Below are 26,937 nucleotides of genomic sequence, written 5' to 3'. Positions count from 1 at the left end.
CACATTCTTTTTTCTGTTTTCTTTTCAGTTTTTTAATTTATATTTTTAAATATCTATATGTTTACCTGATGTAAAAAAGAAAACATATTTGCACATAGACAAAAATAAATAAATAAAAAAATCAATTGGCAAATGCATGTGTGAAGAGGCTAATATTTATTAATTGAGATCAATATAGTAAATTAATAATATTTTTATAAAATAAAAAATACTATGAGAATATCACTGCTATTCACATGAGACACAATTGAATTCATTTTGGTCTTTCTTAATTTTAAACTGAATTAGTAAGATAATAAATAAAAAAATCAATTGGCGCGCAGGCTAGTTCTTTTATTTATTTATTAAGTTAATGAATTTAAAAAATATATAAAATTGAAATTCATACCCAGTTAATTATACCGGATGCGGATCGGATTCAGATACAAATCCGATTCATTTAGATATAGCGAGAGTCCGGTGAGGAAGGGCAGCGTTCCACTGAGGTCGATTACATGATTAACATTTTCTTAACCTATATGATCTGTCTTTGCGGATGTGGGATCATATTCTCTCCTTCTGTGCTCTGCCTGTTAAGGGACATCATCAGCCAAAAAGCAGCAGAAGCACCAGAAGTCTTCACAGGCAGAGATAATTAAAAGAGGAGATTAGTTTTGTTTTAGGGAGAGAGAAAGATGGAAGAGGCAAAGGCATTGGCTCAACACCAACAGCAACTAATGCTACAGCAGCAGCAGCAGCAGCAGCAACACCAGCAGCAGCAGCAGCAGCAGCAACACCATCAACATCAACAGCAACAGCAACAGCAACATCAACAGCAACAGTTATTGCTCTTACAACAACTACAAAGGCAACAGCAACAAGCCCAACAGGCCGCGGCCATTTCCCGTTTCCCTTCCAACATCGACGCCCATTTGCGCCCACTCCGAGGCCTCAATCTCCAACCTAACCTTATCCCCAACCCCAACCCCAACCCCAACCCTAACCCTAACCCTAATCCTAATTCTGCTCCTAATCTCCAACAAAATCCTGTTGCGAACCCGCAGCAACAGCCCCAACAACAGCAGCAGCAGCAGCAACAACAGCAGCAGCAGCAGCAACAACAGCAGCAACAGAGGGCCATCCGACCCGGGAACCAGGCGGAGCTACAGATGGCGTACCAGGACGCCTGGCGGGTCTGTCATCCCGACTTCAAGCGTGCCTTCTCTTCCCTCGAAGACGCCTGCGAGAGGTTAAGTATTTAACTGATTAGGGTTTCCATTTCATTAAAATCAAACTCAATTTTTATTTGGTTTCGGTTGCATTTTCTGAGTAGGTGTCGTGTGCTTTATTCTACGTTGTTTTACAAATTCAGATCTATACATATACACATACGATATATCCTTATTTTGCATACAATATTTTTTTTTGAAAATTCTGACTTAATTCATTTACCCCTTCGAATCCCGTACCATAGAAACTACCCCGATCCCGTTTCCGTTCCATGTACCCTCTCGTTCTTCGTACCAGGTACCTAACGTTGCACTACATCAGTGCATTTTAAGTTACATGCTAATTGCTAAAATATGCATCATAGTCGTATTTTGGCGTGGACGTTAACCTATGTTTCTTCTTTTTTTAATTTTTTATTAGTAGAAAAAAGCATTCTTAGTATCCATAATTGTGCCTTGGTTTGATATTTGGTAGAATTAACGCCAAATTAACTGTATGAGATAGCACTTGTAGTTCTGGTTTTTCAGTATCATGTCACTGCAGCAAAGCTCTACTGTCATTTTTGTAGTTTGCTTTTAAGAGGAACTAGTTGTACAATTTTTCATCTCTTTGATTCAGTTCGAGTGGAGTGCTTCATCTTTTATCCACACAAGAGAGTTAGTATTTTGTATAACAGTATATTATGCCTTGAAGAGGACTCGAACCTCCAGGCTCTTTAGCACGAGATTTTGAGTCTCGCGTGTCTACCGTTTCACCACCAAGGCATTTCATTAAGATATACTGTCTTCCCACCACATAGAGAGTTAGTATTTTGATTTCTTTGATTCAGTTCTTGTGCAACATAAGTTTTCCTCTTCCAGGTTCCCTTCCCACCATTGGGGAGTTTGGCAACCTACTTCATTAAAAGTCAAACCCATTACCTCTCTCTCTTCAAAAGGATGGTATCGTTAGTGGATGAGGAACCAACATGACTTACCACTATGGAAGTTATGTTGAAAGTTCTTTAAAATGCCTAAGCTAAAGGATACTTCAATACTTATTTATATTCTGTGCAGTCCTGTGGACATTTCTGTATAGGTTTTTGGATGATTGTACATTGTTTCTAAACTGATGTCCCACTTATTTAATTCTCGTACGTTCTGTACGGTTTCTTTTTCTTATATTTTTTTCTTTATGATTTGATTTATCCCTTGTGGATATTTCTGTATAAGTTTTTGGATTATTGAACAACTTCCCACTCATTTTAATTTTCTTTACTTCTGTATGATTTCTTTTATAGGAGTTGTGTGCCTAGTGCCATTATATCCTCCACTGCATAACAGAACCAAACCTTGGACTAATTTGAAAGTGGGAGGGGGTATAATTTTTGCAAGAAGAATATTAGATTAGGAAATGAAATATAAAGACTTGGAGTCTTGTGTGTCACGTGTCATGTAAAAGTTACTCTTTACAGCCACCGCCTCTTATAGGATAGATGGAATAAGCAAATTGAGACAACATGAAACAGCCTTGGGCTATAATTTCATTTACTCTTAATTTTTTATATTTATTTTATCCTTCATCTGTTAGTCTGCATACTGCTACATGAAGTTGATAAAATATCATTTGAGTTAAAGAGGTTGGTTGGGATATGATTGCAGGTGGCATATAAGTGTTTTTTCCCTGTAGTTTACCATGATCTGAGGGATGACTTGTCCTTTCTTCTCTTGATTTAAAAGGTTTAGCTGGCTTATTTCACATACCTTAAGATTTTGATGGATTCTGTTCTACATTTTGTGTTTTTTGAGGACTTTTTTTTTTTTTTTTTTGCCTCTTATTGCTAAATAGACCACATGAACATATACCTTAATTTCAGATACCTAACCAGTCAGCATTCTACGGTGTCTTAGTGTGATGAGAAATCACTGATATGATTTCATTCAGTTATATAAATGTTGTTGGAAGTTCTGTTAACGTTTGAGTAGTTTAGGATGCATGGTACAGTGTCCAGAATACCATTATATCAATCCAAAGTCAATATGGCCCTTAAGAAGCATTATGACACATCAATTTGCTTTATTTTATAAACAGCCATCTTTTCTGGAAATCAAGTACAAGGCATATTGTTCATCTCATCAAGAACTGTGGTTTTTCTAACTGATTAGTCGAAGTGATTGATCACATGGCTGCCAGCTCAATATAGTCTGATGTTTCTGTATACACCAATACATTAATTATGAATCTATGATTGTATGCCGTGTTATCTTTAAGATGGTGGTACCAACTTCTCCTTTGAATTATTCCCAGTTGCTTCTTGAAAGTAGTTAGCTTTATCTCCGTGTGTTTATTTAAATTACTTGTGCTTGACCTTTTGAGAATTCGTGCACTTCTGAGGATTTCTTCTACCTTTTTTCCCCATATGGCAGGTTACTGCCTTATCATGTAGTGGCAGATTATGAGGCAGAGGAGGATGACAGAATCCTTGACTCAGACACAACAGGCCTGATACCATCTCGCTCGCAGCAGTGGGATCACAACATATCTGCTAAAGTTGCAGAGTTTACAGCAACGTTTGAGAAACAGGCACTAGCCTTTAACATAATTTCTCGTAAACGAGCTTTGGGGGAATTTCGTTCCGAAGAGAGACTTATGGTTGAGCAGGCACTTTGCCAAGAAGAAAAACGAACGTGTCTGGAATTGAAAGCAGAGCTTGATTCAAGAGAGAAGGCTGGCCGGGAAGCTAAATTACGAATGGCAGCAATTGTTCAGGCAGAGCAAGCTCGGGTTGAGTCACAAGCGCATGCTGAAATGTTGGCTCGGGCCCCAATAAGGGCAAGTGCACTTGGGTCTCAAGGCAATGATGTTGCTATTGGTCATGACATGAGAGAGCAGGAACACGGGGTTAACCCAGAAGAGATGATAAATGGATGGGGAAATAATATGCAAAGAGATGAGAAGGAACCATCTGAAGATTTTTTGAATGATGAAGAGACTGAGAATGGATCCACAGGCATGCAGGATGGCTGGCGTGAAGTTGGGGAGTTTGATTTGAACACGCGTTAAACATTAGAGGTCTTGGCGAATAGTACTAGATCATGGACAGAAAGTCTGTTTATAAACTGGAGAGCCCATTACATGGAAAGTGAATTGGCCGAGGCCTGTCTTTGATTAGTTGTGTATTTCGTGCAGCATGAAATTGGGGAAAATGCTTCCTGTTGAAATTAAAATCACAAATAGAAGAAAAGATCATTGAAGCCACGTACTGCAGTTACTACGGGAGATGGATAGCTTTTATATTAGCGGGGTTGCTCTTGCAACTGTCAGAGAGCAGCACGTGGGTACAAGGGGTTCTCCTTTGAGAGATTCAAGTTTTTATATTTTGATCATTTCTTACTGTTCTGTATATTGATTAAGCGTGCGAATTTACTTGTACACTGCTATTGAAATCTGGAATTGTGTGGCCTTGAGTCAGAAGAATCAGAGGCTTGTAGTCCCTCCAAGCATGAAGAATGTTTATTATTATGGGTAATGTTAGAGAGAACATCTTTTTTGTACCACAATTGTATACCATCTTTTTTGTGCTTTAAATGATTTGGCATGCCACATCAGATGGTATGCAATTGTGGTATGCAATTGTGGTACAAAAAAGTTGGTCTCCCTAGCATTACCTCCAATTATTATTGACTTTAAAAAAATAATTATTTTATCCATATTCAGCTTTCCTTCCATCAGTGGGGGTTTAAAGTCTGAACTTGGATTTCTCTCCAGTGCCAAAGTTGTTCGCAGGATTCGCTTATCATTCCAAAATCGAAATGCTATAACAATGTTTTCACGATGCAATTCAAACATTTGCTTGAAAAAAGTAACTTCCAGTACACCCCGAGAAAATGGCCCTACCAAAACACCAAACTCTCATATTCATCCCGAGTTGCATTACATCACCAAAGACTTTATCATCAAGAAATAAAGCTAAACTAGGTATGGTAAGGAGAGGAAGGAGGAAAACGAAGCTTCTGAGCAGGAAGCCTCAAATCAAAGAAGATGAAAAAAAAAAAAACAAGCAAAAGAATACACATGAACTAAAAGTGCCTACAAAATATTGGGGAGTTGAGAATCCAGTCTCTGCTGCAACTCATTGATTTTCAAAGCGAGCTCTGATTTTTGCACCTTGTAGCTCTGCAGCAAGTACTCCTTTCCTTCTATCACCTCCTTCAATTCTCCCACTTCCCTCTTGAGCATCTCAACCCTCTCCCCATCCCCTCTTCCTTTTTCAGTTGCATCAAAATTACTTTCCCCATCAAGATACCCATTTGCATGACCATTTGTTGCTTCAGGTTGCCAAATAGTGACTGGGGATGATTTGCCGTTGGGGCTCGCATGTCCCACACAGTGATCTGCAATTGCCTTCCGAAGCCTTTGAATTTCTCTCTCAGAATCGAAAAAGTCCCTGTTTGCTGAATCAAGTTGTGACTGCAGATGGGTTGAATGTGCCAGCTGAGCATTCAGTGAATTCTGCAGTTCTACAATCTGATCCTGCATCTCTAGTATCATGTCATCTCTTCTCTTTAATTGTTGCCTTAGTTTTTGTATTACATCCCGCTTACTGAAGATGTCAGAGCCAGACTCTGAAACACATGGAGAATCTGAGCAGTTTGAATAGTGGAGGAATGGCTTTGGAGGCAACTCAAGGCGATCAGGAGAAGATGCCCAGACAATGCCATTCTCCTTGTTAAATTCAGGGGTGGGAACCGTAACTAGAGGCAGAGCTCCATCAGATTCACTCAGCATCTGGCCATCGGGCAGGCACTTCATCTCCATCATGGCCTCAGTTCCTATTTCAAATCCAGTACAAATATGAAACAACGAGATTATCATCATAAAAAATGGACTGTCAAATTTTTTATCATGCTATGGCTCATCCAGACTCCAAAGAAGTGAAACTAAGCAAAGAGGAAGAAAGTAATGGGCCAAGGTAACTTCCCAGTCAACGAGGTCTTTGAATGAGAAGACCACATAAGACTGTACTAAAAGAATCTGGGAAATTATCTAGTGAATGGTATCACTAACTACATTATGTTTAATGTTAGTAAAAGTAAGAGAAAACTGCAAATAGATGGCGACAAGTATAATACAATTCAAATCAAGCTCAACTAGCATCAATCCTAATACAGATAGTTGTTTCCCAATAAGACTGCTCATACAGATAATTAACTTCTAGGTCACGCCAAAATCTAGAACACTTTTTAAGTTTTTCAGTCTCGCTCTTTGGAGAAAATTCAACTGCTGTCATTTGCAACAAAACCAAGTTAGAATAGGGTGCAGCTTTTAAAAACTGAACACTCAGTTCCTCGTTATCTTATTTTCTCAATATAGTTGTACGTGTCATCATATATCATACAAGCTCCAACACCCTAAGGGGCAATGAAGGTGATCAACCATCAGCCCAAAACTAATTTTGAGTCCTGAACAGAAACTAACAGGTTTAACTCTCAGAAATTTTCGAGAAAAGATGAAGTATTAATCATACCTGACATGCAATTAAAGCAACTGCCATCACTTTGTTGTGTAAAGGAATAAACATTTGAGTGCACACGGCACTTCCTTCTGTCAGAGGATTTTCCACTTCCTAAAGTTGATCACAATGTCAAAAGTTAGAAGCAGGCAGTTTGAAGAAATAGAGTTATACATATTAAAAGACAATTCAAACCATTACTAGCATTCTCCTGGTGCTTTGTGTCAAGTGCTTGCTTCAGCTTGTAACCAAGACGAATTGACAGTGTACTTAACAAGGCACCACCAGCAATAAGAAGCCAATTATGTCCATCGCCCTGAAAAGGTTTGGACTTCTGAGCTCTGGGTACAGCAGTTGTTTTTGGTTTCATTTTAAGAGCTAGTGTAGCGTCGAAGGAAAAAATTCTGAATCATCCAAGAATGACCTATATCAACAATACACCAAAAGTCCATCCTATCCATATGAAAGACATCTTAGGTCAAACTGAATCAAGAAAGAGAACGTAAATCGATTTTCACAAGAAAAATAAAATCACTGCTGCATGAATACCAACCAAAACAAATCAAAATACAGTAAGCTCCAAGATTTGGACATGAGGCAATTAGAATTACTAAGATGGCTGGAAGTAGAATTATATGTACATATATATATATATATATATATATATATATATATAGAGTCCAGATGACTGGAGGCTCCGATCGTCCAAATGCATACACCGATTGATCGTGACTATAATGAAAGTCAAAATGCACCCGTTTAGAGCTTAGAGTTTAGGTTTCAAGTTTTAAGTCTTGGACTTTGGACGTTATTTAGGACCTTGGCTTGGGCATTAAAACCTAAACCCTAAGCCTCAAACGGTTTCCACACGCTAAAATTAGCCAGCATTATCAGCCAGGCGTCCGGAATTTTGAAAAAAATCGGGGATTCTGGTAGAGATATATTTTCTGCGGAGTACAATAAAACAATCCCAAGGGTTCTCTATTTTCTTTTTACAAAGAAGAAGCAGAGAGATTAGTGGTTATATTTGAAGAAAGAAAAAAAATATGCACAGAGATAACTATCATTCGAAGCAAAAGAAACCTACCTCGCTTATGCGATTCGTGCATTCATGGTAACCATTAGGGTTTCTGATATTCGCTCATTCGATTCGAAAAATTAGAGAACTGACTGAGTCACTCGGTCGTTTAATCCTTTTTTCGCTTTCCCTCTTTAGAACCACAACAAAAGAAAATGCAGATTACAGACTTATTAGTGAGGGTTTTGAAATGGCGGCTTTTACATATTTATTTCTAAAAGTAATTATCCATGGTTTCTATTTTATTTTTTTTTCTTTCGACAAACGGGGACGTGACTGCAAAAAGATTTACGCCACGTCACCCATTCAACTCCGGGATTGGGAACTTGGAGCTACAAAATTTTCTGAAAATTCCCATAGAAATAGGAGACTTCTTTTTCTACACAGAAAAACATAAATTTGTAGAGAATAATATAATTTGAAGAGAATTTCTTGTGGATAATCAATAAATTTCTACCCTAATTTCACTAATCAAGTTTAGCTAAAACTACCGACGAGCATACGTGAGGTAAACTAGTTAACCAAAGCTGTGTGTTCTCTTTGCACTCAAATTTTTATGAGTAATCTAGAATATTGTTTTATTAAAAAATCACTTTATTATTGTAGCCTAAATTCCAAATATTTAAATTAAGCAATTTAGTATAGTAGATTAAAGGAAAAAATAGCAGTTCCAATGGGGTACATTGCCGATGAAGGAGTATGATATTTAATTTCAAAACAAGGAAGTGTACCTCCCAAAGAGGGTGGAAGGAGTTTGCTTCTTCTCTCGAGTACAAACAAAAACAAAAGAGTTTGTTTCTTTTCATAACAAACAAGTGTGGGTGCCAACAGGGTATAACCCAGTAAAAAAGGACATTGATTATCAGTAGTTTCAAATTCGAAGTTCCATAACCAATAGAGAATTTAGGATTATAACCTCAAGTCAAGGGGTCATCATGTAAAAGTTCTAATTTTTTTTTAAAGATGAATATGGCACTAAAAATTAGAAAGATAGTTCATAACGAAAACAACAATATAAATCGAGCAGAACAACCTTTAACTAAAAGTTCCCATACCAAACTGTGTACATACTAGAACAGCTCACATAGATATTTCAGGGGACAAAAGCATGTACATTTCCTGATAGTTTGCTACATGAATTCAAAATTTTGATACTTAATAAGTATGTGATGATTTTAATTCATTTATTACCTAAAAAGAACTTGAATTAATGGAAAAAATAAAATAAAAAGAAACACAACTCTGCCCAGGCAGTTTTTAAAATATATATTACAAGAAGCTGCGAGCAGCTCTTCCTCCTCCTCAGGCCTTTCATCGAGCAGATGGTGGGCAGCTCAAGGGGTCGCACCTCCAGCAATTAGGACCTCCATGTATATTTCCATGACTGCCAAGGAGTTGTTTGACCCCATTGACTCCCCATGTGGTTCCGCCACTGTTCATGACACTGTGGTAGTGTGTGTGTGAGAAATCATCATTCTCTTTGTAATTTAGATCATTGCTTGTATTACAAAAAAAAAAAAAAAAAGTGTGGGAGCTGCCCTGTTGGTTCAAGCTACAATTTTTTTTTCTTTTCAATAAATACTTATCACCAAACCAGTGTTATTAATTGTTTCATTTTTGGCCCGCGTCTCCCATTTTCACAAAGGGTGGGAATTAAACTGGCAGATGGTCAAAATTGGTGGATTCAAACAGTTATGCGCAGCTTGGTTCGATTTTCGCCAATCATAAAGTTAGATGTTTTCAAAATCAAACTAAAAGGTATTGGTTTGGTTATCTATAAACCGCTATAAACCGAACTGAATTAAACTCTCTATTTATTATTTTGTTTTTTAATTTGTATTTATTTGCAATTTTCGGATCGCAATACGTAAAATTACATGGTCTCAAATTTTATACGTACCTACATGCAAATGTTGGATTGCAACTAATAACTGATATCATTAAATTGTTAGTTTGTTATTTTGATGGAATGATGAATTTTAGTATGTTAAAGATATAGAAATTAGAAAAAGAATATGATTTTATGTTGTAAAATGGAAAATACGTTAGCTGGCTCTAGAGTTGGGCAAACTAAATAGAAAAAGAAAAAAATGAATAGGATTGTTGAGGTTAGATCCAAACTGCTAAACTAAACCACGCAACAATGGTTTGTTTGATTCGTTTTCATCCGTAATTTTAGTTAAAATACCAAACCAAACCAACCAGTGGCAGTTTATAGTAATTGGTTTGGTCATATTAATATCTCCTTGTTTTACCTTTGCTTACCTTTTTGTTTAGCACAAGGTATACTAAAGAAAGAGGAAATTGAAAACTATATCGTAGCCTACTTCACTCCTTGCATTGCTGTATTGTGAAAATAATCGCTATCAGATTTACTGTGAGAGAAATCAGCTGTAAGAAAAAACAGTTTGACGTTCAATAAACTTTTTGTTAAAAGTGTTATTGGTACTGATTCCCGCAAAATCAAAAAATAATTCCCGCATAATTATTAAACTCAGCGCATTTTCAATATTGATTCCCGCATAATCAGAAAATGAAAGCACCTTATTAGCTACTTTCCCTTATAACTTTCTCTCACAACATTTTTTAACAATAAGTGATTTTCTCATAATTTACCAAACGAGTTAAGTTTCACAAAATTTTTAAAAAATCACTTATCATCCAAAATAAACATTGCCAAACAGGCAATTCATATGCACATTTCTTTTTCATGTGGTCACTCAATCATGTGTCATCTTACCAACATCAACACGATGGGCACTCTCTTGGATGCCGCATATCTCAACTCTTTTAGGTCTCAAAATATATGAAAGCATATTTGAACCTACTATCAACCTCATATTTAATTATAATATTAGTAACCGAAAGTATTAATTAAGGGGAAAATTATGACCCAACCAAACTCATATAACTTGTCACAGGCCAAAGGCCACTCTCTGCACAGAGTCACGACGTTTTTTGCTGGGCATCCGAATGAGGCCTGTAATTTGTAGTTCGGTAATTGCCCTGCAAAATCGGGCTCTGTGAAAAGCAAAGTTAAGGATCCAACAAAAAAAAAACAAAAACAAAAGCAAAGTTAATGATCTTGATGCACATCCGACTTTTTAATTTTGGGCAGTAATTCAATGAGGGAAGAACAAGAAGGAAAACAGTGCTTGATGCAGGCAATGTAATGCATCCTATAACACAGCAAAAATATGGGGACTTCATTAATTCTCTGACTCGAAACTTGGTTTGTAACTAGTAATTTGATCTTTGTATACAACTTGGGAAGATGGTCAACTCACAGAAAACGAGGATGTACACTGTGCAGTATGAAAAAACTAAAGGATACTGAATAGATGCTTCGCTCCTGTTTTCAGATTCATTCACTTCCTTTCGTCTTTTCGGTAGTGGGGACTGCTTCAACTTGCACCCCCCTTTCCTTCTGGGCTGACTGGCAATTGTTTTGAAAGACTGGAACCAGTCATGAAGATTGATAAGATCGCCATGCTCTTGAGCCAAGGTATACCTACAAGATAAAATTAACGTAATAAACTCAACCTTAAAGTAGCGGCCACTGCAGACTTTGAACTATGATCAGAAGTAGACAGCTAAAATGAAGCAAATTACTCATGTCCAGTGTTTTAAGTCACATTGGTATATCACATTGGAATTATGATCAATTACCAGCTACTGATCTTATGATTTGAACCTATCTTGTATTGTACGCCCTTACTGGTAATGGATAACCAAAATTTTATCTATTATCTAATATTTGGTCTCTTCATCATCCACAAAGGCAATTCGAAAAAAATATTACCCAGAGATAATAAGTTATTCTTTGTTAGAAAAGAAACTTTTGGAAGAAAATATATTTTAACGTCCAAACAGGAATGGGAAAAAAAATGAAAGATCTACCAAAAACACAATGATATGAAACCAGTAGACAATTTGATTTTGCGTCTGATAATGAAGGCAAAATCCCTCCAAGTCTAGACCACTAAGTAGTTGAATAGAAAGCCAACGCATCTTACCATCAGTTTTAAGAAAGTACAGTGCAAATTTGAATTGTGACTTCTATTAGCCTCCATCAGCGTTTCTTATAATATTTAAAACAATTTCAATATTATAGCTACGGTTATACTCACACAATTGAGGTATCGGGCATGGATGACAATGGAATGTTGCCACTCCTGCTGCAGCAACTGCATCGTAGGATTTTATGGAACTCCAAAAGATCCACTTGAATCCTCTTTCTTGAATCTCCAATCAAAGCCTGAAACAAGTGTGAAGTTAAGAACTGAAAGGAGATTTATTAAGTTTCAGGATTCAGTTACAAAACTTTCATAAGTGGCGGTCATGCTAATCAACTAATCTGATAAAAATAGCCTGTCAAAACATTAAATATCAAACATCCAAGAGTTTTCGTGATTAATTATAGGTAGTAATAAAATCCTATACAGATTTCATGATAAGTTGCTGGTATATGTAAATTAGTCAGAGCAGCCATTGCAATGCTTACCGATTGAAGTTTTTCAACATTTCTAAAGCAAACAATTTCGTGACATTGTATGCACTCAATCGGCCTCATGAAATACCTGTCATGGACAAATAAAAATAAAATATAAAAAGGAAAAGATATTAACCCAGGATGCTTTTCAATAACCATATTAAGCTGTAAAATCATACAAGATAATAGGTATTAAGAAACTCCATTTCATTTGCATGAAGGTGATCTTATACAAAAGGAGTCGTGTGTTTGCCAAAACCTTATCACTGCGAACAGAGAAGTCATAGACTCAATACTTCAAGGATGCATGGGAAGTTGTTCGTTCTAAATTTTTCAAAAGGAAAAGAAAAATTCACAAAATGCTTTGCTGTAAAAAGAAGCATTTCATTACTAATTATGTTGTACTGATTAATATGTAGACTTAAAGACCCACTTTTAGAATTATTAAATTAAATAAGGAAAATAACCTTGCCTGCTGACCCCATCCTAAAAGAATAGAACCATAATTTCCATTTTCTTTTTAAGTTGTGTGCATTGTCTCCAAATTTCAGATCTGGAAAAATTATATGCTTGAGCTAAATTTGGGAAAAAGGGGAAGAAATTTTCAGATCTTCAACACCTCTGCAATTTTTTTTTAATCTTTTAAACAAAACAAATTGCTGTGGTTGAAAAACAATTGTTAAAACCAAAGCATTTTGGTTCCATACAACAATTAGCTCAGAACTTGTGAAATAATCTTCTGAAACTTTTGTCTAGCCTCAACTTCCGAGTCACTTCATATGAACACATAGTATAAGCAAAGCCAATTGGCAATATAATTTCAAAATATTTGCCCATGATAGCTTAAGATTGAGACAAGTTATGCAGAAGAGTTTGTCCATCGAGTCAAGAGTATGGACTTTTGTTCCAATGCTGATCAGAAAATAAGCACTAAGTTTTGAAAGAAGGCAATGGCAAAATTATAGTAGTTACCTAACCATGCAATCAACTAGTATAGCAGCTTTTCCATTTATTGATTGTGACTTGCCAATTTTTACAGGACTGTGAGATGTATGTCTCCTGTCACATGAACAGTGTCAAAACCAAGCCACTAGAAACTGAGATCCGCCAAGTTTAAAATATAAAATATAACATGGGTGGGTCAAAGCTATTGAGATAGAGAGAGAAAGATATTACCTGCATACGTCTGTAAAATCCGGTTTACAACTTCCTCCCTCAAATTTCAACAAGGCCTGCAACTCCTTTACCTTGTGGTGAATCTATTCCAAGCACATAACTGATGATCACTCAACTGATATTATATGGACTTAGTAATCAACTACTATCACTGTTTAAAACATGTCAAAGTAATAGCTAGATGATAAGGTAACAAAATTAGAACAAAGCTTAGCATCTATAAGGCACACAGGGTACATCATATATAGACCATTGAATACTTTAAAAGGGTTTAGGCACAAAATATATATTGAATTAAGGAAAAGACAAATGATGAGATGTACATCAGAATTCCAAATTATCTTCTGTGCATATTCAATTGTTTGATTGGTGTTCACTGATAAAAGAAAGAATATTTTCCTTAAGGAGTCCTGTTGATAATTCAGGTTTAGTCACAAAATTTCAATTCCTTCTGTTCTCCTAAAGGCACAGCATCATCAACATAGCTCTTGTCAAGCTACAGTACTCATCAAACCACACATGCAACCCAAAGATATCTAACCATCACTTAGGCCATGGAAACAACAAAAACAAGGACCAGGTCCTACAAATTTGGGCTACCAATTGATTAGAGATCATCCACAAGCTCACTAGTCATTACAGAAATCTATCAAAAGCTCATAAGAAAATAAAGAAACTCACGTCTTTAATTTTGTAAAAAAACTGTATTTGCATAACACTAAAATGTGTGACAAAAAAAGATCCTATTGCAAATTTTAGATTGAAAAGGCTTACCCATATGGTAAAGCAAAATCTAGTAAAGAAAAGTATTCATGCCCACTCAACTAACAGGGATAATCTCCAATTACAGAAATGAAAAAGTAAAGTATTAAAAAGGATATTATATAAATAACAGCAAAACACAACAAAATTCACATTAACATTTCAGCAAACCCTGAGGCTAAAATGCGGTCATACCTCAGGAACATCCACAGTGAGAACTTCCCAACTTTTGAGCAACTGACAAAGCAATGCTGCAGGAAGATCCCTGGTCAATTTCAAAGTTTAGACAGTTCGGAAAACAGTTTATGGGCGAAGCAGAGAAATTTAAGTTAACTAATGAGCAGAACTTCTTGTTTTAGTATTTCTATGAACATAAATGGAAAAAAAAATAAAAATTAAATGACATCTACAAAAACATGGAACATCAAAAGTGATGCTTATCTAAATTGACTCTAAGTAGCATGATGCTTGGATAAGAATAAATAGAAAATTAATTATTAAAATCAGAACTTCACTTCTCATCAGATTTCAGGCAAAGAAAACATAAGAACTAAACCATGTGTGCAAAACTATAGTTGAGAGGAAATAAGTCTCAGCAGGTTTGGATGGTAGAACGAGGAGAGGGGGAGGGGAGAGGCAGGGCTCGGAGAAAGAACCCAGACCAGAGTCTGTATCATGGTGAAGATAAGGTAATGCTGTATCATTGTATTTTATTCTTGTTTCCCCACTAAACCCTAAACCCTGACATGAGTTTCTTTATTTTCTGATGAGCCAATAACTTGAACACGTTCGAGACTGGGACTGAGAGAGGTGTTTAATTTTTCTATCAGAAATTTCTATTTTAGTTGGTCGCTGCCTCATCCTTCTTTCATTAGTTGACGTCCTCACAAACCAGAGTTCTATAAGGAGATGGCCTTGATTGGTTACACGAACTCTATCCCTAAGACTACCTTAAAACATCAGACCACTTCAATCCATCTGCATTCTTTGAAACTCATTACTTACCTAACTTTGCGTACTACCTGACAAATAGTTTGTCCCTTCCGGAAGCTCAAATCTTGTTCAAGCATACAGTGATCCCTTGACAAAGATGTAGCCAAACTTTCTCCAATTCCAGTGGGATTATCAGAAGCCAATGAGGTGTAAATATCTGGATCAAGTGTCTCACAAAATAAGTCTAACAATTGAATTTTGCCACACTTCCCAGCTTCATATAAGCACTGCAAAACACTTGTGTGTCAAGATGCGGAAAGGCCAATTTGATGATATGAAACAAGAAAGGTACAACGAAAAAAGTTAAATTGTGTTATTTCACTAATAATTAACATCTGTATAAGAAAATGAAAGGAGTCACCAGAACAATAGAGCTCCAGACCATCTGCAATCTCTTCAACTCTGTCAAACAATGAGCTATAGGGATATCAGTTTGTTCAGCCATTTGATCCCTGATGACAGATTTTCCAAAAGATGTCATCATATTATATTTTTTATTAAAAAAATTTAAACTCATCCTTTAAACAAAATGAGTAAATATCATTGACCTTTACGATTACCTTGCATGAAGTAAAATTTCGGAAGCCCCCTTAACCACTTTCTCACTCTGAAGTCCCTTCATTGGTCAAATAACATCTTAGTAAATTATGACAAACATTGCTAGTGATTGGGTGGGGGCAGAGAGGAGAAGGCTTTTCAAGGATGCACATATTAGCAAAAAAAATTTAAAAAGCAAACAGGGAGTTATAATTGACAAAGTTATTATTGTTGCTTTATATCTGATTGCACGTATATACATCAAGGCATAAACCAAATGTTCTGCGTCAAAATAATTCTTGTGGCAAATCCAAAAAGGGGACCGCGGGGGTGGGTGGAGGATCAGTTGCCAACTAACGACTTTGTTGCAGTTCAGTAGACAACAAAAAGGAAAATCGTTTTCTTTTTTATTAAATGAAAAATCTGAACAAAAGATAGCAGAAGATGAATGTGAAAATAAATGTGGGCATGAGTTATGCGCCTTGACTTAAATGCAATCTACCTATGGCATTGTAAACATGATAGCCACAAAGAGGACAGATATAGTTCATGGATGCTACCTTGCTGTCTTCTTTAGCAAGCAACTGTCCGAGCATGAAACTTAAAGGCTCCGTGGAGAAATGTTGGACACATGCTATCTGAAAAACACTTTGTGACATCAGCAGGGACCTAGTCATGCTGGCAGGAAAACATGAGAGGAAATGCAACATAGTGTAGAGAACATTGACAATGTGTTCATAAAATCGGAAAACAACTAAATTACCAACCTTCAAAGCTCTAAAAAAAGATGTCAATGTACCATCCTGATTTAAGAAGTAGTTTCGCAGAAAAATAGCCACCTTTTGACCAACAGCGAAACCAGAACACTGCCTCACAAGAGCAGCCTCGACAACTGCATCCATCCTCTCAGCCGGTGATCCCAATGTAAACTTGCAAGGGCACAACTTCTTCAGCACATTTGAAGGAAGTATGTTACTTGGGGCATCCAATGTTGTTGCAACTCCCATGATTAAAATGACCGGGATCTTGACAATCCATTCACTGATAGAAACAAGGGAGCAAGTTACAAGCGCAGGTAAGCAAAATCTTGTACTGAGAGAGAGAGAGAGAGAGAGAGGGTGTGTGTGTGTGTGTGTGAAAAAAGATCTGGAAACTTGTTGTATAAGCCACATACGAGGGTTGGGGTTAGAATACCTCAACATAAGAATGAAATCAGACAAGACAGGACCACAACATCGTTCCATATCGTTTATAATGACAACCACTGGAGAACCATAGTTTCCCTGATGGCTGTACCATGATGCCAATATGGACATATCAGCTGCCTGCATAAAAAGGCAAAGCTGAATTAGAAGCAATAATGGAATTCAAAGAAATTGAATAAGAACACGATTCTTCTGAAATTTGAACTGAAGGAACAAGGAAATGTAAATACATCAAAAGTCCGCATCAAAAACTGTCTCAATAAACTTGTGAGACAACCAGCAATGCCATTATTGGGTGAAAAGTCGAAGGAGGAAAGGTTAGCCACATGGCATCCGTGAGATTTCAAGAAGAGGCCAAGCTCTTGAAATGTCAAGAAATCATCAACAAACTCCATATTCTCTGCCAGTAATGATTCAATCAAGTTAGATCATTGATGACGACTACATTATCAACTCACTCAACTCAATTTGAACAATAGATGTTGGAGACCATACTGGTGAGAAGGAACGCAGTGAAGAGCTGGTGGGTGACAATGGGAGAAGGTGGCGGAAATGGTTTGATAGTATTCGTATTGAAGGAGTCCCGTACCCAGCTGTGTATGTCATTAAATACACGAGCATTCATATTCCTCAGAACGTCCTTGATAGTGGAGTCAATTCCAGACCAAACCAACTGAAAAGCTTCCATTCGCAGGCAGCGCTCATCCCATTCCTTCTTCTCAGGCTTAAGCTTTGTTGGGCTTAGATCAAGCCTCTTTCGGGCTTTCCAACTACAAGTTAACTTTTCAGATGCTTTGTGAAGAACAAAAAAATGCTGTTTATAAATCAAATTACAAATTAGAGAGGAAGCCCCAACCACAGAGCAATATTAAACAAAAATTACAAGATATAGAAATCGAAGCACAAGAAAGGAAAAAAGGAACACAAGGGACCTGGAGGTTGTTTTGGGTGGTATCGGGGCTTGAGGGAGGTGGTGAATCACCCGCACTTGCAGATGAATGCGCCATTAATGCTCTTTTCTCTTCTACACCCTACAGAATTAGCCAATTTTAGGGTTTCCTTCCTACCCCGCCCAATTGGCGGTATTTCTGCACTATACTTTTTTTTAATGCTGGGATGTCCGACTCTGTCTTTCTTTTGGCGGGAAAATAAAAGATAAATCACAATCTCGCGATAAATTGATTTTCTATCTATTGAATTTGAAGTGATAAGCCGATAAATTGTTGTCTATATGCTCAAAACCTGATCCAACCAAAAGGAGTCTCTCTTTTTTTTGGTCGACACACCTAAAAAGAGTCTGAAGCTATTCANATTGTTTAAGTCATTATAGGGATTTTGATCGCCAGGTCATTTTGTGTCTATGAAAAATTAGGATGAGGTCATCCTATAATCTTATTCCTAGATGATAAGGTCATCTCAAAGTACTATCTAAAGGTTGCACGACTCATTTTCAATCTATGCAATTCTAAGCACCATAATATCTCATATAATTTACTTTCAAACACTCGACTAACTTAAGCATCATAAGAATTTTGATCGACATCACACCAAGATTCCCCGTTAACCTTCCTTTTTTTTATATATTTTTTATGACAACTTGATTCGTCACGTTGACTAAGATTAGACAAATTGTCAAACATCAACTTCCATTGCCTATTGCGATCAAATTTAGGTATCAACAAAAACATATATGAAAACAACGTTGACTGATAAAGAAGAGGAACAACTGACATGAGGAGGGTGGAGAGGAGATTATGAGGTATAAATACACGGACAATATATAGAGATAGGGATGGAAAGAAACAAAATTCATAAATATTGATTTTTAAGGAATAGGTAAAGGAATGAAGGGAATGGTGACGAGAGACAGGAGGTGTTGAGTGTGTAAATAATTGTAAAAAATAGTTGGTTGTTTAAATCATTTAATATAAGGTAAACCTTCTAACTTATGGGGTCATTTACGAGTTCATACCTGATTTTGGGGATATTTACGAGTACATGCTCAACGTTGCGGAAAACCTACAATTTGCCATCTCCGTTAGCGAGATCGTCAGAAAATCCGTTATCTGTCTACGTGGCATTTATGGGACCTATTTCTTAATTGACGTGGAGTTCCACGTGGACAAAAAACTAATAAAAAATTTACTTTTTAAATTATTTTAAAAAATTAAATATATTAAATTAAAAATTAAAAAACAAATTAAAAACCCTACCCAGATTCTCTCTCTCTCTCTCTCTCTCTCTCTCTCGATTTCTTCCTCTTTCCTCCCAATTCCTTCCCCCCAAGATTTCTTCCCCTACCCAATTTCTTCAACCCCATATAACTCTGGGTGCTTCAACCCCATATAACGCCACAATATTCGAACTACTAAACCACCCAACCCGTATAGGATGGAAGGAGAAGAGGAAGCTATCGCGATCCAAACCCTTCTCGACTTGCGACTCGACTTGTAGATCTGGGTGGCAAAGGCCGTGTTCAAATAAGAGGTTTGGGGCCGTGCAACCAGATCCTTGATAGTCAAACAAAAAAATAAAACAAAACAAAATCAATCAAAGAACAAACGTCCTTTTCCTTGCTCAATTCTCCTCCTAATCACCTCTCTATACACACAATCAACATACGCAAAACCGTTTTCCTTCAACAAAGCACTCAACAAAGGCTCACAAGATAAAACTGATAACTTGGACCCATAATCACCAGCTCTCTGAAATGCTTCAAAACGCAAACGAATCTTCAAACTTTTCACATATGCCAGCACCAACATATAAATTATAATGGAATTTGCACAAAATTGGTTGCTTGCTACACATTGAAAGCATGTGAAATTTGAAGAAACTGAATGCTTCTCACTGTTTCTAACAAACCCATCTAAGAAAGCTATGATCTTTGGGTTTGTTTGTTTTTTTTTCACGATTTTTCTTCATCCATTTCCCAAAACGGCAGCATTTATGGCAAAGGGGGTAGATTTGATTTGGATTGATGAGATGAAGATGAATCACATGCATGTTGTTACCTTTATACACGTCCTTATCACTTTCAATATTGATGCACGATCATCATCATTTATTTTTCCCCATCATCACCATGATGGTAAAAAGCAGGAGATGTTTGTTGCTGCTATTGCCCTTTCTTTCCAGCATGTAGATGGGTCTCGCACCAAACTGGGTCAAATTCCAGAAAGCGACACAGTTACCATGCCCTATGGAGGTGAAACCAAGGGGCGGGGGGAGAGAGAGAGAGAGAGAGAGAGAGAGATGGCAACTTGATTTGGGTGGAGAGAGTCAGATCTAATGGAGGTGGGGCGGAGCTGTGGGGAGGGTGGGTTAGAGGTTAGGCTGGAAGGCAGGGGAAATAGGAGAAGATGATGTGTTTTTTTTCGTTTTTTTAATTAATTTTATTTCTTATGTGGAGTCCACTTTAGTTAAAAAATGGGTCCCACAAATGTCACGTAGGCAGATAACAGATTTCCTGACGATCTCGCTAATGGAGGGGGCAAATTGTAGGTTTTCCGTGATGTTGAGTATGTACTCGTAAATGTCCCCAAAATCAGGTATGAACTCATAAATGACCCTATAGGTTTGAAGGTTTACTGTAGTTTGTCCTTTAATTTAGTTGTCGTTTTTACTAACAGAATTCATATGCTAATGATAGAGATATACATATATATATATATATATTTGTTAAACATAGAGAGATTATATTTGAATATCTTATAACATGGCAAGTGATGCATGATACAACCATCTAATAAAATAATTTTTTTACAAGTTTACTTGAGATGTCACTTATTGCATAAATGAAACCTGGTACAGTTTTCTAGATAGCAATGCATCGTCATTTTTTAGGACGGTTTGGTATCTTATTCAAAAAAATTAACTCAAAATTTTATTATTATTATTTTTTTTAAACATGAGTTTTTAAATATTGATTTTAAGATCTAAAAACTTGTTTGGTATTGAAGTCTAAACTATTTTTAAGATCTAAAAAAATTGAAATTAAAATCAGAAACCCTAAATTTCCAAATTGAAAGAAATAAAGAAAAAGGTGAGAGAGAGAGAGAGAGAGAGAGAGAGAGAGAGAGAGAGAGAGAGCGAGCATGGATAATGGGAGAAGAGACGAGATAGAGGGCGTGGAGAGAGTGAGGAGAGACAAGAGAGGGCGTGGAGAGAGTGAGAGTTGTGTAAAACCTCATTTTTTTAGTTTTTTAAAAATGAGTCTTTTTTAGTTGTTTTATGGTTGAGTTTTTTAGAAATTAGTTTTTACCAAGTGTGAATTATGGATTTTGGACTCAAAAACAATTTTTTATTTTTGTATTTAAAAAATTGAATTCAAGTAGGATACCAAACGGGTTCTAAATTTATAGTGAACAAAAGGATTGAAGTCAGAATTAAGGATTATAATCACTCTGCCAAACACATACATAATATAGGAAAACCTGGTCACCATAAAAGGAAAAAAAGCATAGGAAAATTTCAAAGTGGTGTACAGAAGTTACACTTGCTCAAAATTGACTGGAATGAGGAACTACAGTGTACAGACATGGTATAATTTGTTCAGGTGACCATAACTACGGGGTGTATATCAACTATATCATCAACTCATATTATTACACTTTTACAAACTATACCAACCATACTGTAATAACATTCTACAATTTCTCGACTGGAACAGCATTAGGGAACGCATTTCTCGCACTCGCACATAGACACAACTTTTCGGCAACTAGAGAAACCTACCTACTTGAGAGTTGAGAGTTGAGAGATGAGAGTTGAGACACCACCACCATATCCACCTTGTAATTGTAACGAAGCTTTAGACTTTACTTAATAATAACTAAACTTACCCCAATAATAATAATAAATAACAATAAGCAAACTTAATATTAACAAGCCTCCCTCCCTCCCCCAATAAAATGAGACCGAAGCTTAGTCCTTGGGGTTGTTCTTTCCACAGAGTCGCAGTCACAGACGCTGCCCCCCTTTTCTCAACACAAACGCACAGAACAGAAGACAGCGAGAGTGAGTAACCCAACAGCAACATGCTCGAGTCGAAACTGAGGCTGATCTAGTGTGTCCCATGTTTTTCTCTGTCGTCCTCGTCGTCGGTAATGTTTGAGCTCCCCCTGCCTGGGTCCTGGAGCTGGAGGTGAATAGTTGTTGGTTGGGGGTTGCGAAGATGAATACTTGTGCTACTGGAGGTGGAGGTGGAGGTGGAGGTGGGGCTGCTGGGATGACGGGAATGAGGTCACCTTTCACAGTGTCTCAGTGGCAAGAGCTGGAGCATCAGGCTCTGATCTTCAAGTATATGATGGCGGGCATGCCCGTGCCTCCTGATCTCGTGCTTCCTATTCAGAAGAGTTTTGAGTCCATTTCTCAAAGATTCTTCCACCATCCGACCAGTAAGCCTAGCTCTCTCTCTCTCTCTCTCTCTCTCTCTCTCTCTCTCTCTCTCTCGTTTTTAATTTATTGATTATTTTTTTACTCTCAGATTAAACGATTTGATCTGAAGAAAATATGTTTTCTTCCTCGGTGTTTCTTTTTGGCTTTTCCAGTTCTTCAAATAAGAAACCATGGATATATATGTTTATACTTGTTTGTTTATATTTATTTTGTGAAGCACCTCTTTCTTTTCTTCTTTTGGGGGGATTGTAAACGCCCATCATGAAGTTGTGTAATACTTGTTAAATGCGTTTTAAAACTATTTGTACTAGTGTTTTTCTCTATGGTTCAATCAACCAGGGATCTTATATTTCTTTTCACTCCAAATGAATGGACAGGGAATCGCCTCGCCCTTTGGGCTCTGAAATTATTTGACTTTGAAATGCGGTTAGGATTTGTGACTTATGCCTGGATGTGTTCAATTTAATTTCAGGAGTCACCTTTTGATATTTAATGGAATTTCCGTGCTTCTTTACTCTACACGTTTTCTTACACTAGTTTTTCAAGTTCATCCTTTATTTATTTACCACCCAAAAAATAAAAAAATAAAAAAATCCTGCATTGGAACAAACACTTCTTGTTGTTTCTCTGGTTTTGAAATTTCTAAATTCGCTACTTTCCTTTTTGGCTAATTCCGTATTACATATTCTTTGTTTTCTATGATATATATATATTCCTTCTGTCTTTGTTGCTGATAATACATCACAAGACAGTCAATACTGTGGTTTTGCTGATGATGAAGTAGAAGTAAACATATCACTTAATAGATTCTGGATAAATTTTGCAGTGGGTTATTGTTCCTTCTACGGGAAGAAGGTGGACCCCGAACCGGGACGCTGCAGAAGGACTGACGGAAAGAAGTGGAGGTGCTCCAAGGATGCATACCCGGACTCCAAGTACTGTGAGCGCCACATGCACCGTGGCCGCAACCGTTCAAGAAAGCCTGTGGAATCACAAACCATGACACAGTCATCGTCCACTGTGACATCATTGACTGTCACTGCGAGCAGCAGTGGAACTGGGAGCTTCCAGAACCTTCCACTGAATGCCTTTGGTAACACCCAAGGAACTAGTTCCGGAACCAATCAGTCTCATTATCAGATAGACTCCATTCCTTTTGGAATCCCAAACAAAGATTATAGGTATTTCATTCTCTGCATTTCACTTTTACTTCAGTTCATTGTTAAAAAAATGCTAGTGAAGAAAGTAAACAAAATGTTTGAATGCTTGCGAAATGGAAGTTTTACAACTGGCTAGTCCAACTATAAGTTTATCAGGTTGAAACTTGATTAAATGGAAACATGAAGAGAAAGAAAATGAAGATATGATAATCGTCTTTCCTTGTGGTTTATTTCCGGCATTGAGACAGAGTATTATGTGATGCAAATTATTGGATGCATACACATGTTTTTAGTCTTGCTTGGGCCCATATTGTTAAAATTGTGTGGTAGCACTAATATTGGTGACTTCCTGCCATGTAGGTATTGGGGTTCTTGCAGATAGATACTTTTTGATTTCTGTCAGATCCGGGGTTCTGGGCCCAGATGTGCTTAGAATAGTTGCTTAATTTTGTTATGTCTTCACTGAAAGTCTAGGCCTTTTTGCAGTCTTCTTTCTGGCTTGATCATTTTTCATTTTGTTTTCTCTGCTAAATTTTCTGCAGAAGTCTAATAAGTGAAAAACTATATACTATCCTAAGTTTCTGCTGAACAGAAAGATAGGAATGGTAGGCCTACCGGTTCTCCAATCAGATTCTCATATATTTTTTGGGGTAATAGGTTGCCTGAAATCTGTTTAAGAAATGCATGTATCAGTTTCTGAATATTTTTGGTCTTAAAAAAGTAGTTGTAAAGAGTTAAATTATTATATATATTTTTTAATCATTTGAGCATCACATACAGCACATCAGATCAGACTCTCATATATTTTTTGGGGTAATAGGTTGCCTGAAATCTGTTTAAGAAATGCATGTATCAGTTTCTGAATATTTTTGGTCTTAAAAAAGTAGTTGTAAAGAGTTAAATTATTATATATATATTTTTAATCATTTGAGCATCACATACAGCACATCAGATCAGACTCTCATATATGTAGACGGCCTTATACTTTATTATTGTTTCTAATTATGTTAGCAGCTACTTAGTATATCTTATATTGGTGCCTAAGCCGAGTATCTTAAATTTTGTATGGAAAGCTTATTGTTATATCTAGTATTTGCGGGATCATTTATCCATTTATGAATGGTATGGTGGAATTGGTATGGAAAGACTGCTGACATCTATATTGAATGTCTAGCAAAAACTTTGTGAATTCCTGTCAACGCTCAGGCCCAGAAGTCTGATGTCTTTCCAGTGAGGGCCTTTTGACAGCCATCCTTTGCAATTGCTTCTATAGATTGCATTCTCTCTTAATTCCTGGATGAAATCAGACAGCATTTAAATTGTGCTGAGTTAGTGGCATCTTATTCACCATGCACAGTAGCTATTGACAAGGAATTTTGCAGAAATTTTTTGGTCAAAAGATTTTATGTATTTATTCTCAACAGTGGCAAAGGAATTGATCCCCTGCATCTTTTGATGAAAGGATTGAGTGGAGTTCATGTTACTTACCTTCATATTGATATAAACCATATAGAATATATAAATATTGTCAGAATGCATTTATCTTGTTTTTTCTCCTGCTTTATATGTGCCTTCTTGCTTGTGTACATTTGGGTATATACATATTATGCATGAATATCAGGTACATATTATGCCGTTTGCATCCTGCAGCATCTATGCCTATAGCTGTGCAAGAATTGGCCTTTTATTTGTTTCCATTGATCATCTGAAACTATTTCATGAATTCATGGGCTTTCTCTTACGCTGTCACTCCTCTCTTAACTTTAAAAATGTTTAGATTATTTCTTGTACCTGATATTCTGTTGTCCTTGCCCCTTTTTTTTTTGCTGGTTGCACTTGCTTGTTTCCTTTGTGCTTTGGATGCCTTAAGATCTTCTGTAACTCCTGTACTACTTGTTTGTCAATTTCCATTTTTTCTGATGCAATAACGGAGTTGGGACTTGCACCGTGATGTAGAGGATGGGTTTATTAGGTTTAGGAAATGAGATTAGAAGGATGTTATTCTAACAATTCAGGGGAAAAATTAATTAAGTTTTTTTTCCTAAAAAATGTAAAAACTACACTTAGTGGCCGTGCATCTGTGTTTACGTGATCAATATAGTATTTTTGGTGGAAGGTTTTTTTTTTTTTTTTTTTTTTTTTCCCCTGCACATAAGCTGGCAACACCAATGTGAATCAGTTCGAACCGTACAAGCAACTGTTAGGACATGTTGTCTTAAAATGATGCGTACAATATCATTTGCATTTGAATGCATTGGTTTGGTGCTGTAACATGGGGAGATGATAAAGTTGCTGAAGGTGTGTAGAGATGTGATCATATGAGAACAAGCTGAGTTTTTTAAGGAACAAATTTTCAAACAGTTATTCATTCAGTGATATATCAGAAGTAGTTGAGATTCCTTTTCATTTAGATATGAGATATCCATAGAGCTGTAAACACATCATTCACTGTTATTTACTATGACAAAAGATGGGAACACCTCATCTAACAGCAAATGAATCACCCTTCACTTTACTACAGGTATCTTCAAGGACTTAAACCCGAGATTGGTGAGCATAGTTTCTTGTCTGATGCTTCAGGAAGCAACAGGGGTCTCCAGATGGACTCACCACTAGACAGCACATGGCCTCTGATGCCATCCAGAGTTGGCTCATTTCCCGCATCAAAATCGGGTGATGGCTCCATTTTGCATCATGATTATCCACAGCATTCATTTTTCAATAATGCATTCCCCTCAGAATCTGTGAAACAGGAAGGTCAATCTCTCCGACCTTTCTTTGACGAGTGGCCTAAAGGCAGGGATTCTTGGTCTGGTCTTGAGGATGAGAGATCCAACCAGACCTCATTCTCTACCACCCAGCTCTCAATATCAATTCCAATGACTTCATCTGACATCTCTGCAACAAGTTCTCGATCCCCACATGGTGAGTTTTAACGTAGAATTAATTGATGATTCTAAATACTGTGGTTAAATTGTAATGTTTTGCAGATAGTTGAGAGAAGAGAATCATGCTTTGGGAATTCTGAGCTTGGGAAAGTCGTATGATATGCTTCAGAGAGTGCTTGAAGAGTCACTCGTGTTTGTGAAAGCTTTGGTGGTTACCTATATTTGTTTAAAAGTACATTTGCAGACTCGAGTTTTAGGTCTGAATAATTCAAACAACATGATTCACAAGTATGTATGTAGGATAAAGGATATCCAGAACATGAAAGAGCAACATTTGTCGGTCTTGGCTTTGATTTGTTGATATATATATTCAATGAACTGTCGTAATTTTATCAATTCATAGCCTCGTGGAATAATGAGAATTGATAGACCGGTGATTTGAACGGAGGCCTCTTCCTTCCTTCCCTTCTTCCTTCCTCCCCTCCTCCTCCCTTCCTCCCGTAACTTGTATGCATTGCATGCCCGGAACTTGACTTGAGGTCTCAT

At 36.9% G+C, this 26,937-nt stretch overlaps 4 protein-coding genes across 18 annotated transcripts; 2 read left to right on the top strand and 2 right to left on the bottom strand.

Annotated features, from left to right (window-relative positions):
• Positions 1-434: 434 nt before the first annotated feature.
• On the top strand, positions 435-4,862 carry LOC117617657 (putative mediator of RNA polymerase II transcription subunit 12). The gene is made up of 2 exons (XM_034347123.1): positions 435-1,228; positions 3,615-4,862. Exons 1-2 carry the CDS (start codon positions 675-677, stop codon positions 4,249-4,251), a joined length of 1,191 nt encoding a protein of 396 aa, XP_034203014.1. The 5' UTR covers positions 435-674; the 3' UTR covers positions 4,252-4,862.
• A 214-nt stretch (positions 4,863-5,076) lies between these two features.
• LOC117617658 lies at positions 5,077-7,971 on the bottom strand. 6 transcript variants are annotated; one of them, XM_034347124.1, is made up of 4 exons: positions 7,788-7,971; positions 6,896-7,153; positions 6,716-6,814; positions 5,077-6,020 (listed from the first exon to the last, which is right to left on the bottom strand). In XM_034347124.1, exons 2-4 carry the CDS (start codon positions 7,068-7,070, stop codon positions 5,278-5,280), a joined length of 1,017 nt encoding a protein of 338 aa, XP_034203015.1. In that variant the 5' UTR covers positions 7,071-7,153; positions 7,788-7,971; the 3' UTR covers positions 5,077-5,277. The 6 variants fall into 6 exon arrangements, with proteins under 6 accessions (XP_034203015.1, XP_034203016.1, XP_034203017.1 ...); XM_034347125.1 differs by having other exon boundaries at positions 6,896-7,124; XM_034347126.1 differs by having other exon boundaries at positions 6,896-7,104.
• A 2,461-nt stretch (positions 7,972-10,432) lies between these two features.
• LOC117618553 (origin of replication complex subunit 3) lies at positions 10,433-20,269 on the bottom strand. Of its 10 annotated transcripts, XM_034348166.1 has the most exons (18): positions 19,958-20,269; positions 18,916-18,962; positions 17,876-17,974; positions 17,439-17,757; positions 17,174-17,343; positions 16,933-17,063; positions 16,506-16,779; positions 16,299-16,376; positions 15,762-15,817; positions 15,563-15,653; positions 15,214-15,428; positions 14,404-14,473; positions 13,447-13,529; positions 13,243-13,329; positions 12,283-12,358; positions 11,909-12,036; positions 11,113-11,289; positions 10,433-10,799 (listed from the first exon to the last, which is right to left on the bottom strand). In XM_034348166.1, the coding sequence occupies exons 3-18, from the start codon at positions 17,948-17,950 to the stop codon at positions 10,694-10,696; spliced, it is 2,136 nt and encodes a 711-aa protein (XP_034204057.1). In that variant the 5' UTR covers positions 17,951-17,974; positions 18,916-18,962; positions 19,958-20,269; the 3' UTR covers positions 10,433-10,693. The 10 variants fall into 10 exon arrangements, with proteins under 10 accessions (XP_034204057.1, XP_034204062.1, XP_034204066.1 ...); XM_034348171.1 differs by lacking the exon at positions 17,876-17,974; XM_034348175.1 differs by lacking the exon at positions 17,876-17,974 and having other exon boundaries at positions 17,439-17,713.
• A 1,571-nt stretch (positions 20,270-21,840) lies between these two features.
• On the top strand, positions 21,841-26,787 carry LOC117617852 (growth-regulating factor 4-like). The gene is made up of 4 exons (XM_034347449.1): positions 21,841-22,342; positions 23,170-23,524; positions 26,025-26,428; positions 26,494-26,787. The coding sequence occupies exons 1-4, from the start codon at positions 22,120-22,122 to the stop codon at positions 26,499-26,501; spliced, it is 990 nt and encodes a 329-aa protein (XP_034203340.1). The 5' UTR covers positions 21,841-22,119; the 3' UTR covers positions 26,502-26,787.
• The last annotated feature ends 150 nt before the right edge of the window (positions 26,788-26,937 follow it).

Source organism: Prunus dulcis, chromosome 2 (genome assembly GCF_902201215.1).
Source record: "Prunus dulcis chromosome 2, ALMONDv2, whole genome shotgun sequence".
Lineage (NCBI taxonomy): Eukaryota > Viridiplantae > Streptophyta > Magnoliopsida > Rosales > Rosaceae > Prunus > Prunus dulcis.
Note: the sequence above shows the minus strand (reverse complement) of the source record. Positions and strands in the feature narration are given on the sequence as shown.

What these genes read in the sequence shown, in the direction of transcription:
- LOC117617658 (XM_034347124.1), bottom strand. Translation starts at nt 7,070, where the DNA reads ATGAAACCAAAAACAACTGCTGTACCCAGAGCTCAGAAGTCCAAACCT. An exon ending in CCAGGAGAATGCTAGTAATG is followed by an intron (nt 6,815 to 6,895) that starts GTTTGAATTGTC and finishes GATCAACTTTAG; the next exon opens with GAAGTGGAAAATCCTCTGAC. An exon ending in TTGCTTTAATTGCATGTCAG is followed by an intron (nt 6,021 to 6,715) that starts GTATGATTAATA and finishes GATTTGAAATAG; the next exon opens with GAACTGAGGCCATGATGGAG.
- LOC117617657 (XM_034347123.1), top strand. Translation starts at nt 675, where the DNA reads ATGGAAGAGGCAAAGGCATTGGCTCAACACCAACAGCAACTAATGCTA. An exon ending in CTCGAAGACGCCTGCGAGAG is followed by an intron (nt 1,229 to 3,614) that starts GTTAAGTATTTA and finishes CCCATATGGCAG; the next exon opens with GTTACTGCCTTATCATGTAG.
- LOC117618553 (XM_034348166.1), bottom strand. Translation starts at nt 17,950, where the DNA reads ATGGCGCATTCATCTGCAAGTGCGGGTGATTCACCACCTCCCTCAAGC. An exon ending in CACTGCGTTCCTTCTCACCA is followed by an intron (nt 17,344 to 17,438) that starts GTATGGTCTCCA and finishes CATTACTGGCAG; the next exon opens with AGAATATGGAGTTTGTTGAT. An exon ending in ATGCCCGATACCTCAATTGT is followed by an intron (nt 11,290 to 11,908) that starts GTGAGTATAACC and finishes TTTATCTTGTAG; the next exon opens with GTATACCTTGGCTCAAGAGC.
- LOC117617852 (XM_034347449.1), top strand. Translation starts at nt 22,120, where the DNA reads ATGAATACTTGTGCTACTGGAGGTGGAGGTGGAGGTGGAGGTGGGGCT. An exon ending in ATTCTTCCACCATCCGACCA is followed by an intron (nt 22,343 to 23,169) that starts GTAAGCCTAGCT and finishes TAAATTTTGCAG; the next exon opens with TGGGTTATTGTTCCTTCTAC. An exon ending in ATCCCAAACAAAGATTATAG is followed by an intron (nt 23,525 to 26,024) that starts GTATTTCATTCT and finishes ACTTTACTACAG; the next exon opens with GTATCTTCAAGGACTTAAAC.